The sequence below is a fragment of the Rissa tridactyla genome, chromosome 21, assembly GCF_028500815.1.
Source record: "Rissa tridactyla isolate bRisTri1 chromosome 21, bRisTri1.patW.cur.20221130, whole genome shotgun sequence".
Taxonomy (NCBI): domain Eukaryota; kingdom Metazoa; phylum Chordata; class Aves; order Charadriiformes; family Laridae; genus Rissa; species Rissa tridactyla.
In genome coordinates this window covers 6,120,921-6,137,070 of record NC_071486.1, presented here as the reverse complement: position 1 = coordinate 6,137,070, position 16,150 = coordinate 6,120,921, and the positions used below count along the sequence as shown (strand labels likewise).

Below are 16,150 nucleotides of genomic sequence, written 5' to 3'. Positions count from 1 at the left end.
AGCAAAGAGGTACTTCTGAATAAAGTTTTCCATGAATTTTTCTTTAAATCAAAAAATAAAAAAGGTAGTTCTTATGAAGCTGAGTCCTTTTCTGTAGAAATAAGAGACTTGAGCCTGTTTCAGGAGTAAGGAAATAGATGTAAACTGTGAATTAATCTCTTAGAGGGGAAACCAGAAGTCTTGGTGCCACCGTGCCCGCCTGGCCGGCACCTCCTGCTGCCTTCCCGAGGCACAGAGCTCTCCCAGCCCCAGCTCCTGTGTAGGATCCTGTTTGGGTTGGAATTGGCTCATTTGTTTAAGTATCAGATGGGGAGATTTTAGCATAGAGGTGGATATAAAGTGCTTCTTGTCACTTCTCACCTGATGTCTCTGCTCCACTGCTGAAAGCTGATCCCATCACTGGGGTCCCAAGCGTTCCCATGCCTCTGCTGTCACTTTATGCCACCCCAGGGCTGCCAGCCCTCACAGCGGGGTATCTCGTTGCCTTCCCGGTGTCAGCTGTTAGACCCTGTGCCAGATGCGCTCCTCTCCTCTCCCCAAACCTGCTTTCTCCCAGGATGACCTTTCTGAGCCGTCCTGCCCCGTGCCGCCAAGGCCAGCGCCTGCCATCACTGGCAAACCCTGTTCTCTGTCTTCCCCAATTTCTCAGGCCTTTGGATATGTTGGCATGAAGCACGTGTCCCACTTCTCCATCTGGGAGGCTGCTTTACTGCTTGGGCCACTGACAACTTCAATTTCTAGTTGAAACGTTTCACATCACTTCTGCTTTCGGGACAGCAGTCTCTGCAGCCCCTGGTGTTTGCTCTGCTCGGAGCATGGACGGTACCAAGTGCTTCGGATGGGGCCTCCCTGTGTCCCCCATGGAACACTGTTGCGGGGTCTGTCACCACCTGCTATTTGAACATCCCTCTGGGACCTGCCCTCCCCACCTTGGCCTCACCTGGCTGTCTCCCCCCGGTTTGCGGTGGCCCTCGCCCAGCCTGCTTGCCCACCCCGTGCCCGCCTCTCCTCTTGGCCTATGGTCAGATCTTCCCTGCTCCCTGTCTCTTGCTCAATCTCCTTCCTACCGCCTTCTACACATTTCTGAGCCTACTCATGTGCTGCACACACCCGGTGGCCCCGTGTTGGTGGCTGCATGGCGCGTTGCTTGGTTAGTCAAAATTTGAGTATTTGTTTGCTCCTTGGGGACCCTGTTTTCTCCCATCCGTGCGTTCCCCGTGCCACATCTCTGTTTGCTCCTTGAATTACTTGCTCAAGTGGAGGGCTGAACTTTGAGCCACTCGACTTCCCACCCGCTGACTTCTCACCCGCTGCGCTGTTTGCTCCCACTCTGCTCCCAGGGGAGAGCGAAGGGGGCCGAGCATCGCCCGGGGCCTTTGGATGCAAGAGAAAGGCCTTTCTGTTCACCCAAACAAACAGCCCCCCAGCTGTGTGGAAAAGGCAAACTGGTCCTGAAAAGCTGCAAAGAGCTTTCTATCAAGTGTTGTCATTGTGGAAAACAGGAGGTTTGCTTAAAAAAAAAGGCATTTTTGATGGTTTGCCAAAAATGTGTTTTAGTCGAAAGCATTTTGGTTTTAGTTTTTAGTCCATAAAACCATGGGTTGCGTTTTTTAATGGGGTGTGAAGACAACTGCTTGAGTCCTGCATATCATTAGTCTTGTGGTTCTACAGATCTCTAATAGACCAGCTTTACTGATGCCATTTGTTCCTTGGTGAGTCCATGCTGCACTTGGACACCTCGCCTCTGGGGTCTGCAGCGAGGTCCTTCCCTCCGGCCGAGCCAGGACGGTCGCTTCCACCCGCCCTTTCTCTTCCAGTGGAGTGTGAAATGCTGCAGGTGTGACTCGCGGCTCCCACATGCCTACAACGGCCACCGTGTGGAGAACGTCCTGTCTTCCGCTGGGCACTCACGCTGGTGGCAGTCCCAGAATGGTGAGTACCCTTGGGCATGTTGGGGTCCCTCGCGAGACCGCGGCTCCGGACCCCTGGCAACAAACGGCATTGAGGGGAAGACGAGGAGGTGTTGAATTCAATAGATTGGAAGGAAAGAAGGAAATAAATGGCTTGGCTCAGGAAGCTAAGTGGTTTATTTTCCTGAAGTCCGCTGTCTGCGTCTCTGAAGCTGCCTCTCTGCCCACAGGCATCGAGCGCGTCTCTCTGCAGCTGGATCTGGACCAGACATTCCAGCTCAGCAGCATCCTGCTTCACTTCAGGGTTCGTGTGCATCATCCCTGCTCGCGAGGAGGTCACACGTGATGGTGGATGGACCTCACTGGATGTGGGGATCTCAGCACATGGCTCCCTCCCTTCCCGATAGGAAGCATGCCAGGGATTGTGCCCCCATCCCTCCATTTTCCCCGTTTGCATGGCCATTCCCCTGGGTATTTGGGAGGAGCAGAGCAGGGTGATGGGTTCCCATCCCACGACTGTCTGCCAAAAAATCTCCTTGGTGCAGACACATACTTGGTGGCTGCGAGTGCGGGGCTGCAGTGGGGCTGGCCCAAGGGAACAGGGGAGACACAGAAGTTTCTGGTAACCTGCAGGGTATGGAGTTGCTCCAGCAGCCTGCGGAGACCTGAGGCTGGCAGGAGGAGGAGGACAGGCATCCCCAGAGTGAGAGCCATCTGGGGTGTGCCACGTTACATATGTGCCTCTTTCCTTGCTCTGCAGTCGCCGCTGCCTGCTGCAATGCTGATCGAGCGCTCTACCGACTTTGGCAAGACCTGGGAGGTGTACCAGTACCTGGCGTCCGACTGTGCCACCACCTTCCCCCACGTCCCCCGGGGCTCCCCCGAGAGCTGGCAGGACACTCGGTGCCAGGCATTGCAGGGGTACCCTTTGCATGGGGGCAAGGTAGGATTTGTGGGGTTTTGTGGCAGGGACCCCCACAAGCGCCCGTTATCCCCGCCGTGACCCTGGTTTCAGGGGGGGTGGCCTGTGCAACGCTGCAGAAACATGCAGTAGGCTGGAAATCTTTTACATGTAATACGCCTGGTGAGGGATGGAGCCCGGGAGGGATCCAGCATGGCTGAGGGGTGTCCTTAGGAGGATGCTTACTCCTCTGGGAGGAAAGCCCTCCCTGCTTTGAGACAGGAGAGGTGTTATGTTGGTCTTCCTGCAAAATCCTCTGCAACTCTGTGGCCTTTTCACTGTGTTAAGTGATGTTCTGCAGAGGCAGGTCCAGAGCACATGCTGCCCAGAGCATGGGAAGAAAGCACCTTTTGTTTCCTGCTTTTTAACTTTTTTTTTTTTTTTTTCTTTCTCAGGTGAAATTCAGCATCCAAGACCTGGCGTCTACCATCACTACCTCTTACAGCCAGACCATTGATAGTAAGTGAACGGCTTCTTTTATATCTGAGAAAGGGAAAGGGGGATGGTGCACCTCGTAGTTCTTCCTACATGTGATGGAGAACACTGAGCCCTGGTAACCCCACGGAGAGCAGGTCCTCGGCAAACAAGGCCTCAGGCTGCATGTTTGACTACTGCCCTGGCACCTCTGATGTGTCAAGGAACAGTGTTTGGTCTTTGCTGGTGACTCGGGTGCTGCTCTTCGTGCTGGTGCCTCACTCTCTTGCTCCAAGCCCTCCACGTTAATTGCGATGCACCTCTGCATCCAGTGCCTGGGTGCCTCCCCCCTCACTCCCTCTCCTCCATCCCCAACAGAGCTGGGGCAGTTCACCAACCTGCGGATCAACTTCACCGAGCTCCCCCACATTGCGCGCCAGGGCTACCACTCGCCCAGCACCTTCTATGCCGTGACCGAGATGCGGGTGCTGGGGAGCTGCTTCTGCCACGGACACGCCAACCGCTGTGCTCCTTCGGGAGACCTGCATGCCGCGGTGAGCATCGAGGTGAAGCGAAAAGCCTAAAGACGAGATCTGTGGTATCAGGATCCACCACAAGCCCTGCGATGCTCCTCGGGAGAGCTTGGCCGGGATGACCAGTCCTTCCTCTGGCCAGAGGCTGCTCGTAAACGGGTGAAACGATGCCCTGTTTTGCCTGCAGCAATGGGGTGGTGGCTGTGAGACAGCAGCCGGTGGTACACCCATGTAAAACCCCCTTTTTGTGTCGGGAAGAAGGTGGAGGGGTTTTATAAGGAGTTACAAAGCTCAGTGTCTGTGGAAGGCTCTGGGGGAACTGCTCCTGCCCGGCACTGGGTATTTCGGCTGGGTGGGGAATACACAGAAAGTTTCAGCAGGAGGATTTGCCAGCACAGGGTGTTTGCTGTCATGGGATTCTCTTGTCCCCAGCTTATGTGTGTTCGCTTTGCCTTGAGTGCGGTTGTCCCTGGGTAGGTGAAAGAGGTGGTGGGAATTTCTGCAGGTGAGGAGGACCCTGCAGCGGTGCTCTTGGGTACTGGAGCTTCATCTCTGTGTGGGGAATGGGGGTCGTGTGGGGGCAGGAGCAGGCCGGGGCTCTGCTGGAAAGGCGTCAGGAGGATGAAGCTCTGAGCCGAGCAGCTGCCATCCAGGAGGGGTAAAGCCTTGTCTCTGCAGCAGGTCCACGGGCACTGCATGTGTCAGCACAACACTGCCGGTCCCAACTGTGATCGCTGCGCCGCCCTTTTCAACGACCGACCATGGGCACCTGCAGAGGACAACGATCCCCACGAGTGCCAGAGTATGGCGAGTGCCTTTCCCCTTTCCTTTTCCTGAGGCCTTTCCTAAATCCTTCCCAGCCGTGAGCAATGGGACCGGGAGTGAGCTCAGAGATCTTTTACCAGGGTGCTTTGGGGGGCTGGACGGTAACACGAGTGTCTCTGCAAAAGGCACCCCGTCATGTTTGCACCTGGGCTTTGCTCTGCAGGGTTGTGGCCGGGCGATGCCCCGGGCTGGTGGGCTGCGCCAGCACTTGGCCACACTGTCTGGCGAGTGGCAGCTTGGTCCTGGGGCAGTCAGCGGGTGTCACCTTGTCATGGAGGGGACTCGGGCACCCTCTAGTGCCGCAGCTGCTGCTGCTGGAGGGGTTTGGACGGTTGCAGCACTAGCTGGGCGGTTTTGTTCTGTTTTTTTTTAGGATGCAACTGCAACGGTCACTCGGCCTCCTGCCACTTCGACCCGGAGCTGTACCGTGCCAGTGGAGGGGCGAGTGGGGGTGTCTGTGACAACTGCCAGCACAACACCGAAGGCAACAACTGTGAGCGCTGCAAAACTAACTATTTTCGCAACCGGCGTCAAGATCTCACCCATCCTGAAGCCTGTCTGCGTGAGTGCACAGTTACCCCACTGTAGCCCCTTCCCCGGACCCTCCGTCTGCTCCTCACGCTCCTCAGCAATGCTGTTTCTTCCATGTTTCCAGCCTGTGAGTGTGACCCAGATGGCACCGTGCCGGGCTCCATCTGCGACCCGCTGACAGGGCGCTGCGTCTGCAAGGAGAACGTGCAGGGGGACCGCTGCCACCTCTGCAAGCCGGGCTTTGCCCAGCTGGCCGACACCAACCCCATGGGGTGCCGCAGTGAGTACACCCCAAACAACCCCTGCTTCCCAGGGTGCTCCCACTTCACCTCTGCACTCGGCATCCTCGGTGGCTCTGAAAGGGATGCAATTCCCTGCCAGTTTTGATTTGGGTTTTCTAAGTCAAAGCTCATTTTGCAAAGGCTTATAAACCTCCTTGCTCAGTCTTTGGCCTGTCTCGGGTATAAGTTTGATAAAACGCACAGGAAAGCGGAGTCTGGGGCATGTGCAGAGCTACAGACCCTTCCCCAGTGCCTCGCCTGGTGTGCGTGGGTCCTTCGTGCTGAGCTTGGATATGAAGGGAGAGGCAGAATAGCTTGTCTTTGGGTGGCTGCAAGGTGCTTCTGTGGACCTGGCTTTGTGTGAAGCCGGGATTGCACCCATTTTTAATATGACAAAACCCTCCCTGTTTCAGGATGCACCTGCAACGTGCTGGGAACGCGGCAGGACATGCCCTGTGATGACGAGACGGGGAGGTGCTTCTGCCTGCCCAACGTGGTGGGCAATGACTGCGACCAGTGTGCGGCCGAGCACTGGGAGATGGGGAGCGGCCGGGGCTGCCGGCCCTGTGGCTGCCACGCCCGTGGCTCCCACAGCCCCCACTGCAACCAGGTACCGCCCAGCCCACCCTGAGCATCCTCACGGCAGATTCAGCATATTTCAGCAATGTTTCTTTTTTATTTCCCCACCTTCTTTCATGCATGCACCTGCAAGCTTGCTCTCTTTTTCCTTTCCCAACTCTGCAAACGCTGCTGTGAGGGCCTGCCCGGGGGAGTGGGGGGGGTGAGCTGCATAGCTGGGAGTGCCACTGCCAACAGAGCCCTGTCCCCACTGGGAAGCACTGTGCCAGGGATTGCTCAGAGCATCAAAATCACCTGTTTGGTGGGTGGCTCTGTTGTCCTGTACCATCTGTGGGAGCCTCCGCAAAAGGCCGGGCATTCCCCAGCACATCCTGCTTTTATTTTCCTTTTCCTATTTCCTAGAAAACACTATGACAGGCTATTCAGGAAAAATGAAAGGAGGTGGTAATTATCAAAGCAAGATTAAGCCATTTAAAAGGCCTGATATTTAGTAAGGAAGTCCTAATAAGACATCTTCACACAGGCAAGGCAAGTTAATTATCCTCATTTGTCAATGAAAAGCATGTGTGTCACTTCAGGCTTAAGAGACAACTGGGAAAATTAAAGTTAAATGTAAAAAAAACCCATGACGAATTCTAGGAGCCAAAGGTGCAAATTCTCAACCCCAAATGAGCTCAGTGCAGGGAGGAGACCTGAGATGGCAAACCAGCTGCTTGTGAGCGATTCCTTTGTCTTTGAAACAAAGCTTAAAACTCCACTTTGCAATACTTGGGCTGTTTGGAGACTGTTTGCATCGCCGTGGCTGAGCCTGCACCCCGGCAGGAGCAGTGTGGGCACGTCCTGGGACACAGGCTGAGTTGGGAAGACTGTCCGTGTGCTGGCTTTAGTGCTCAAGAGCAGTCGAGGGAGGGCTTTCCCAGGAAAGTTTCTAGAGCTGGGTCACCCTGATCTGTTTCTCTTTCCTCAGTTCACAGGACAGTGTCCATGCAGAGAAGGCTTCACGGGACGGACATGCTCAGCCATGCAGGAGCAGGTTTGCCCAGACAGGCACTATGGAGACGTCCGGGTAGGATGCACAGGTAGGGAGCATCCATTTCCTTTTGGCTTGGTGTTGCTTAGCACTGTGAAATCACGGGTTATCTGGGAAAGAGCACCTGGCCCTTGTCCTGACATCAGCACTTCCCACGCTATTTTGCAAGAGAAATTTCCTCTCTGGAACACCTCCTAGTTAATCCCTGTTGCTCTCCAGGTATGCACCAGTCCCCTCCCAGCAGCCTTGGGCAAGACCCTTGGCCATGCTGGTCTGGCCCTGCAGGATTAGGGACTGGGTGGGCGACTGGGCCTGGGGGCTTTTCCCGTTCTTCTGCCCGTGCCGCCTCCTGCTGAGATGCTGCAGGGGCTGACGGGTGGGGGTGGACTTCAGATTGTGTTGGCATCCCATTAACGGGGTCTGATTTTATACATATATATATGTGTGTGTGTATATAAATTTATTTGCCCCCCCCCCCGGCTTTTGGTGGGCTTCACCTCTATATCTCTCCACCTTTCCATTCCCCAGAGTGTGACTGCGACTTCCAGGGCACGGAGGATGTGGGGTGTGACAAGACCACGGGGCAATGCCTCTGCCGCCCGGGTGTCACGGGCCCCCGCTGCGACCAGTGCCAGCGGGGCCACTGCAGCACCTACCCCGGCTGCGAGCTGTGCCACCCCTGCTTCCGCGCCTACGACGGGGACATCCAGCGCCTGCGTCTGCGCCAGGCCGGCCTCAGTAACTCCACCTCCCGGCTGCCCCCAGGGAGCGGGGGGTCCCGCTTCGGCCACCGCCTCTCACAGGCGGAGGGTAAGGTGCAGCAGGCGCAAGGCATCCTTGGGCACTCTCCCACGACAGAGCAGAGCCTGGCCCAGGTGGGCAGCACACTAGCTGCGATCAGGTGAGGGATGGATGCTGCTAAAGGGGTGCATCCCTTAGTCGGGAGGGGATGCTAGCTCTTTTGTGTGTGCTCACTCGTCATGCTGAGCTGCTTGCACATGTTCTGCTTTGTTTCTGTACCTGAAAATCTTGCTCTGTTCACCTGGCGACCAGGGATGCAAGAGAACAGCGCTTCCGTGTGTGCCCATCCTGTGCAAAATGTTGCAAAGGCAGGAGGCTGGTGGACAGGCTCTGGACCATCGGCACCCTCAGGGTGTATTCAGTATGTCTGGTCTCTGTGTGGGCACAGCCCTGCGAGCTGGCCTGGTGTGGGAGAGCTGTGCCAGCCCTGCTCTCTGCTGCCTTTGCAAACATGCGAGGCCATCGCATGTCCTTGGCCGTCATCTCTGTGGGCTCAGAAGTGCCTCTTCACCAGATGTTAGCAGCATCCCAGTGCAGGAGAGCCCCGCTCTGTGTCTGCAGGTGCTTTGGTCTCTACTTGAATTCACATTTTCTACTTTTTTCTCTCCCAGAGAGCAAGTCCAAGGTATAAATCCTGACCTTCAGTTTCTGGATGAGACTGCCTCTCTATCAAGGGAGCTTGAAGCTCTCAACAGCAGCTTGCTTATCACTAACACCCAGTATCAGAGCAAGAAGACACAGTTTGAAACCAGCCGGAGCACGGATCTGTCAGGTACAGTGCTGCAGCTGTAATATCTCTTAATTTGTAGTCATTAATTTACCTACGTGTGACTGTGCCTGGTGGTTTCCCACTGGCCAGGTGGATGAGATGGAGTTTTTAATTTGCTGCTAGCTTAGGAACAGCAAATGCACCTTCCCTCCCCAACAAGAGGGATGTTTTCTACTCAACCTGTGGTCCATGACCCAGGATTTCATGCTATTGGGTTATTTGCTCTGGCATTTTGGGTCTGGGCAGCTTGCTCTGTGGGCACTGCATTCCCGTCCCCCGGCCAGCACAAACTCTGCTGCGGGGTGCAGCGGGAGCAGTGGGAAGGGGGGAGCCCTGCTGGGAGCATGTCACTGAACCCGGGAGGAAGCTGAGATAATGGAGGTTGTGCACAGATGGAAGGGATGGAGGGGTGGGAAAGGGAGCCAGGTGGCTGTCAGGCGCTTAGGAGAAGAGCTAATTAAGCCCTGTGATGATGCTGGTGGTAGGCTGCCATTATATCCCCATTACAGCTAATTCTCTCCAAACGCCTCATTGCTGCCTCCCTCTCGCCGCTGCAGTGCGGCTCAGCCGGCCGTGGGTGTGTGAGCTGCGAGCCTGGGCAGGTTCGCTTTGCACCTCGCCGTCTGAGTGGGGCTTAGAGGTCCATGTCCCAACTGGTCTCCTTCCAGGCTGTGCTGAGGGAGAATGGCAAGACCTACTTGGGAGCCAGGCAAAGGGCTCTGAAGGAACCCTGTCCTGCCCCGCCAAAGCCCTTTGCATGGAGCAAAGCCCAGGATCAGCACGTGTACATCATCTTGCTCTAGTTTTGTTTCTGTCTTTTAGCCCTAAGCCAGAGTTCAGTCCTTCAGAAAAGCTCTGTAGCTCACTGAAGGAATGGCTGAGAGGCATCTGGAAATAAAAGGAGTGTTTTCATTGTGCTGTAGTGACTAATCTCTCTGGCTGTGTCCCCCTCCTCTCTGTGCACACATCCACTCCCAGGGTATAGTCAGTGCCTTCGTTTAGATAGCTCTGCTGCATTTATGAGTCACAGAGGCATTCATGTCATTTATCGGTTTTATTCCTGCAGGAGCCTTCAAGACAATCAGATCTGCTTACCAGACCTCCACCAATGCCAGCAACCTCCTTGCTGGTGCCTCGAGGCTGCTGGCCGAGGCCCGTGAGAGCCGCAGGAGCGCCGCGGGGCTGGAGGGGGGGCTTGCGGAGACCACCTCCAAGCTGCTGACCCTGAAGGGCGAGATAGCCTCGTCTCCCAACCTGACCCCTGTCATAAATAAGGTGAAGACACAAAGTGGTTTTATGGCTTCCCCACTGCACACATCTAGTTTTCAGGAGGGCCCCGTATTGCTCAGGAGGCAGAATTCTCATCCTGCACTCATGCATCTTTCCTCAAAGAGTCCAGCATGGCACAAGACAAAGTCTCTGTCCAGAGAGACTTGTAAATGGCATCTGAGCAACCTGCTGCTTTGGGACATCAGTGGAGAATTGTCTGAGCATCCCTTGCCTGGGGATTGCAGATAATGAAGCATTGCCCACCGCCCCCTCCCAAGCACGCACTTTTTCCTCCAAGGACTCTCTCATGTGTCGCGTCTTATATCTCAAAGACCCACTTAATTTCTGGATGAGGTTTCTTTTATTTCTCCTTCGCTGCTTTGTTATTGCCATGGAGATCCATTTTGGTGTATCCTAATGCACGGTTGCTGTGGAGACCACCAACCTCCCCTCTCTGCTTTTCAGGGCAGCAACACATTCCCAAGCGACCAGCCTGTGCTGGTGCTCGCACGGGCTCTGGGTTTGCATGTGCCCCTGCTGCCGTGCACTCTTTGGTGGGTGATAACTCTAGAAGATGCCATGTAATTAAAACCATTGATGTCCAGGCAAGAGCGCAGGGTCTTCTCAGCCCATTCACTCTCTCAAAGCAAATGTCAGAGGTTGGACAGGGTTCCCCTGCCATGAGGGGAAGACTTGCTGAGAGTAACTGAGGCGTTTGCTCCATACAGACATACTCTTCGTGAGCTGCTGGGGTTTAGCTCGTGCTTTGCTCTTGTTTATGCTCCAGCTTGGGGTGGTGAGGAGATGCAGACCTTACATTGCTGTCTTGGGTGTGGGCATGCAGCGCTGCCATACACGTCTGTAGCTCTGGCTGCCCTTCTCCAACACAGTCACGGTGTTGGTCATTTGGGCTGTGCCATATGCATCACCATCAGCCCTGTCGGGAGGGCTGGCCCCGTCCCTGTTCCCGTGCGGAGCCCTGCAGCACAAGCACAGCCACTTCCTCACTGCCCCACCGCTCTCTCCCTCTCCAGATCTGCGGTGGCTTTCGAGCGGAGACCTGCACGCCGGCCCAGTGCGAGGGGCTGCTCTGCCTTCGGGACAACAGCACTGCCTGTGGGGCCGGCCACCCCTGCCACAGCATCTTCCCACTGTCGAGCGGGGCCCTGGCCATGGCCGGGGAAGCCGCCAGGGAGTTTGGCAGCCTGAGCGCCCGGCTCCGGGAGACGGCACAGCTGGTGAGTGCGGCAGCGCTGCCCGTCCTGCAGCCAAGCCCCACACTCCATCCTTCTGTGTCAAGCAGCAGAGCCGGGGGCAGAGCTGTGGGAAGAGTGAGCTGTGATAAAATACCCAATCTCAAACTCTGTTTGAGACTTGATCTTTTGGACAGCTGCAGAAATTCAGGAATTTTAGAGTGGGAGACTCCCTGCTGTGTGCGTGGGTCCTGCCTCCCCCAGCACAGGAGCCACAGAGCTGAAAGCATGCGAGCGGCTCTGGAACCGTCACAAGGAAGCCTGTCTTCCTCCTGGTTTGGGATTAGTATGGCAGGAGGGGTGGGGATGTGGAAACTTCTCAGAATCCGCACGTGTAGCTGCTTTAACATTTGGTGTGACCTAGACTGCATGTGTTCGTGCTGTTGCAGCTTCTTTCTGCTGCCTCTTGGGTGCTTACAAAGATAAAGTGAGTTTTCAGACTTGCTCAAAATCCATTTCAAAGGTGTTCTAAAAAGCTAAAGAGTACTGTTTGAGAGCTTCCTTTGCAAATCCAACCCTCAATCTTTAACATTTACAATCCTTTCAATCAGTCCCATTAAGAATGGGGAATATGTAATTTCAAAGTGCCTTGCCCAGTTCACTCAGAGCTGAGGTAGGGCTGCTGGGATTCCAGGTCAAGAAGAAATGGCTCCATCAGGATATTGTTGTTTGCAGATTAGAACGACAGAGATGTCTGCAAATCAGATTCAAAGCAATACTCGCCGGCTTGTGGACCAGATGAGCGTAACACGGACCCAGATAGAAGGAGATGTCCGGCGCATCCAGCAGTTCATCCAGCAAGTCCGAAACTTCTTGTCAGGTAGCGCTCTGCGAGCTGTGAAGTACGTCTGCACAGGTTGAGTTGTGCACGGAAAAAACGAATTTTTACAGTGATGTTATGTATGAGAGTGCAATACAAGGGAGTCGGCTGAATAGCTCACCCCAGTTAAGCTCTCGGATATCCAGTTTATCTGCACATGGGTATGTACATAGCAAAGGTAATGCGCATCCTCTGAGATGGCAAGGCAGGCTTGGACAGTATTTTCTGAAAAATGGAGAAGACATTTCAGCTGTACAGAAGTCCGTGACTTTGTCAGCAACTGCAGTTTGGCCAACTGACTTGCTCAGGCTTGACCGTGCTGTTCAGATTGACCCAAAATAATCCTGTCTGGTTTATCTCTGTCGACTTCCCCGGGATGTCACTAGGGCAGACCCTGTCTGCTTCCTTCTGGGCACGTTTGGGGGCTATCTGTGAGGTCCATGGGGCAGGAGGTACTCCATGACCTTGACCTTCTGTGCGCAAGGCTTTCTGGAGGGGTCTCCCAACATCCTCCCATGAACTGCTCTCAAACATTACCTCTAAAACAGTGACCTGAATTAGCCTAAGTGGAGAGTTGTGGAGGAGGCAGTCTCTTCTCTGCGGCATTGGACAACAGCTTGCTTTGGGTCCCACTCTGCCGCAGAGCCCTGCGCCATCTCTGGGGCTCAAGGACAAACCCATCCCTGCGGCTGGTGCTCTCCGAGGATTTGCAGTTGGCATTGACCCGATGCAGGAAAGTTTACCGGCAACACTCACTCACTGGAGATAAACCGACAAATCTTCTCTGGAGCAAACTATTAATCAGACGAGAATTCCTTGTTGTCCTATAAACCAATGGGATGACTTACTGTTCGCAGACAGATTGTAATAACTTAATGAGCCTCATGAGCGTTAGCTGAATAAGAAAATCAGGTCATTTGGTGCTGCCTGGTGTTAATGATGAGTGAAGATATTTCTGAGCTAATCACTGGGCTAATGTCCCTTGGGCTTTGGCTGCCTCTGATTCCTCAGTTTTATTAACTTTTATTTGTGAAATAAAAGACTTGTCTTGAAACACAACCTCATCTGCTGAGTGAGGTCCACCTGACTCTGCTCTGGGCTTAGCCGTGGTGTTCTTTTTACCAAATTAAAGGTGTCATTTCAGTATTTCCCTGAAAGTTTTGCTGATGTGAATGAGAAGTACATTAAATTGAGGGGATTAAATTCAGGGTGGATCCCAGCAGCTGTCTGAAGTGAAGAGGCTGTGTGCGAGATCATGCCTGGCTGGATGCCTGCCCTCATCCTCCCTTGCCTCTGCACTCCCGCCTTTCCCCTCTCCTGTTTCTGACACTGTCTGTCTCTCTGCTCTGTAGACAAGGACACGGACCCTGCCACTATCCAGGAAATCAGTGAGTCTGTTCTCTCCCTACGTCTCCCCACGGATGCTGCTGCAGTCCTGAGAAAAATGACCGAGATCCAAAATTTGGCGACTAAGCTGCAGTGCCCGGAGAGCATACTTGCCCAGACGGCCGAGGACATCGCTAAGGCCAAGCAGCTTCAGCAGGAGGCGGAACAAGCCAGGTCGGTTGGGGTTCAAGGGCTTTCGGCAGCTGAAGGTCACTCAGCCAGAGTGAGTGAGGTGGTGCTCAGTTGGGTTGAATTCTCACTCTGCTGGAGCTATACTGACTTGCACAATATGAAGTTTTAGCCCAGGATCTTCAATGTCTGTACAGTGCCTAAAAGAATGAGTCTGCAATCTCTGCAGACACCTCCCTGGTGCCCAAATACAAATAAGAAATCTGGCTGCCAAGAATAGATCTTGTTATAGCTACTAGAACAAGAAGGTCTTTACCAAAAGTAAGGGAGGCTTTTCTCTATCTCTTGAGTCCCTGTGATGGGAGACAACAGGGTTGCCCTGGTATTACTTGATATTGGTGACCTTCATCCTAATTGCACAAGAGAGCATGAGGAGATTAAATGGGCTATTTGTTTTCTGGGTGAAAGTTGGGAGGATTATCCCATGGTCCCTTAAAAGGTAATTACGGAGCGTCCTTGCAAATTTGGAGCATCAACTTTGTCACGACTTGCAGCAATATCCCAGCGAGAAGGTTAGTGGGATAAGTATGTAAACTCCTTGATAGTGTCTGATGCCTGCTTAACCTGCTGGAAGTGATGAGACAAGGGAGTCTGGCTTTCTACAGGGAGCTCTATCTATATCAGTGGGACCTGAATAGTCCCACTGCAAGCAGAAAAGTATTCATTGAAACTGGCTCAGTGGTTATTGCTTCCCTTCAATACTTTTTCTTGCACTACTTACAAAATAAATGTTTCTAACTAGTTTAAAGGAAGGCTTTTCTCTCCCTTTCTCGGTTTGTCTCCTCTGCTTGGGGGTATGAAATGGAAGTAATGTTTTTCTCGAAAGGAAACGGGCCTGGAGTGCAGTGTGTGCAGATGTGTGGACTTGTGGCTTTCAGGGGAGGGAGACTGCAGCCTTCTCAGTAACAGTCCTGTCTCGCTTCTCAGGCTTCCTTATTTACCCTCTGCAACCCTGACTTCCAGCCCATGAAATTATCTACACTCACTCCAGGCTGCTTCCCACATTTCCCCAGGAACAGGGCGAATGCCGTGGAGGGCAATGTGGAAGAGGTGGTCGGGAATCTGCGGCAGGCCAACACGGTGCTCCTGGAGGCGCAGGGTGCTATCAGGGGCTCTGGCTCTTCCCTCCGGTTCATCCAGGAGCGCGTCAATGAAGTAAGTGATGTGCAGTGACTTCCCAAAATAACGATACTCTGCCCTGCTCACCGCTCCTTTGAAACTTCCCCACTTGGTAGAGTCTTGCACCAGCGCAGCTGGGAGATGGGATTTGGTGAAGCTTTTGCTGTGAAAATATCTTCTTTCTGCTGTTCCTGGCTTCCCCCAGGGCTGCTGTGCTCAGCTGTGCAGGGAGCAGTCTCTGCTCCCTGCCAAAACCCTGCTTCTGTGATGTGGCTGTCAAGCAGCGTAGCTGGTCCCTGCAGAGAGGAAAAAGGCGTTAGGAGCGGGGTTTGGGTGTGATTTCCTTCTCAGCGCGGAGCACTCTGCTTTTAGATCGAGGCTGTTCTCCGGCCGGCCGAGAAGAACGTGAGGTCCATCGCGGGCCAGCTGGACGGGCTGATGGAGGGGCTGTCGCGGCTGCAGCGCGGAGCGGACCAGAACCGCCTGCGGGCCACGGACGCGCAGCAGACGGCCGGGCAGGCGGGCGAGCAGGCCAGGAGCGCGCAGCAGGTACCGGGCTCCGGCGTGGCACCAGGCAGGGTGGTCACAGCCATGCTCCGCTTCCTCACTGTCGTTAGACAGCAAAGCCAGCTGTGTCCTGGCATATTTTTGGATGAGGCGAGGAGGCTTTTCTGTTCGGGCCATGGCTTACATGTTGTCATGTCACTTTGTATTAATCAGATTCATTATCCCACTACTGAATTTTCCCAGGATCTTTCTTAATCCTAGTGCTGTTTGCTGGAAACTTCTCTTCTGCTGTATCTCCTGCCTGAGGCAGAGTAGCCCATACAGCTGTCAGTCAGCATCTTTCGGGAGTGTGTCACAAACTGTTACAGATTTGCATGATAACATCACAGCAAAGCTCTAGTGCAATATCCATATAAAACTTAAAATGGATTCAACATTGGAAAAATCCCCTTCCCCCCAGTCTATTTGCTTGATCCTACCTGCACTGCTTATTTGTGTTTCCACAGGCTTTCGAACAAGTGAAACAGATGTACACTGAGCTGAAGAGAAGGATGGAGCAGAGCCCGCCTCTGGGAGAGCAGGGCAGCAGGGTGCAGAGCATAGACCTGGAGGCACAGGCTCTGTTTGAGGAAACTTTGACCATGATGCTGAGGATGGAAAGTAAGACTCTTTGTGAGCTCAATGTAATAATCTCACACGCTGGGGAAGGCCTTTAGACTCCCAGCGGGGTGAGGGGAAGAAATTGCAAGGAAGACAGCATACTTTGGGCAGTGAGATGGTGCAGAATTGGGCTGCATCTGCTGGTGCTGTGCCAGTAAATTTAGATTTTGCAAGGGTGCGTGAGTGGCCTCGTGGAAGGGACGCCCTGCCTGCGATGTCAGCGTCCCCCTGTTTTCTTCCACACGCTCGCTTCCATTTTTAAGCATTCAAAAGTGACGGCTTTGTTTGGAGCAGTCATGTTGGGGTTTTTTTG

The 16,150-nt window shown here is 53.9% G+C and overlaps 1 protein-coding gene across 2 annotated transcripts in view; it reads left to right on the top strand.

Moving 5' to 3' along the window:
• LAMB3 (laminin subunit beta 3) overlaps window positions 1–16,150 on the top strand; it is a 29,007-nt gene that overhangs the window by 11,002 nt on the left and 1,855 nt on the right. For both annotated transcript variants that reach the window (XM_054181555.1, XM_054181554.1), the window contains 19 exons: window positions 1,818–1,932; window positions 2,141–2,214; window positions 2,671–2,853; window positions 3,267–3,330; window positions 3,664–3,839; window positions 4,497–4,620; window positions 5,017–5,205; window positions 5,299–5,454; window positions 5,869–6,065; window positions 7,002–7,113; window positions 7,593–7,965; window positions 8,477–8,637; window positions 9,701–9,909; window positions 10,938–11,141; window positions 11,832–11,976; window positions 13,329–13,536; window positions 14,565–14,706; window positions 15,043–15,219; window positions 15,684–15,837. In XM_054181555.1, the coding sequence (XP_054037530.1) occupies window positions 1,818–1,932; window positions 2,141–2,214; window positions 2,671–2,853; window positions 3,267–3,330; window positions 3,664–3,839; window positions 4,497–4,620; window positions 5,017–5,205; window positions 5,299–5,454; window positions 5,869–6,065; window positions 7,002–7,113; window positions 7,593–7,965; window positions 8,477–8,637; window positions 9,701–9,909; window positions 10,938–11,141; window positions 11,832–11,976; window positions 13,329–13,536; window positions 14,565–14,706; window positions 15,043–15,219; window positions 15,684–15,837 (3,163 nt within the window). The remainder of the gene's footprint in view (window positions 1–1,817; window positions 1,933–2,140; window positions 2,215–2,670; window positions 2,854–3,266; window positions 3,331–3,663; window positions 3,840–4,496; window positions 4,621–5,016; window positions 5,206–5,298; window positions 5,455–5,868; window positions 6,066–7,001; window positions 7,114–7,592; window positions 7,966–8,476; window positions 8,638–9,700; window positions 9,910–10,937; window positions 11,142–11,831; window positions 11,977–13,328; window positions 13,537–14,564; window positions 14,707–15,042; window positions 15,220–15,683; window positions 15,838–16,150) is intronic.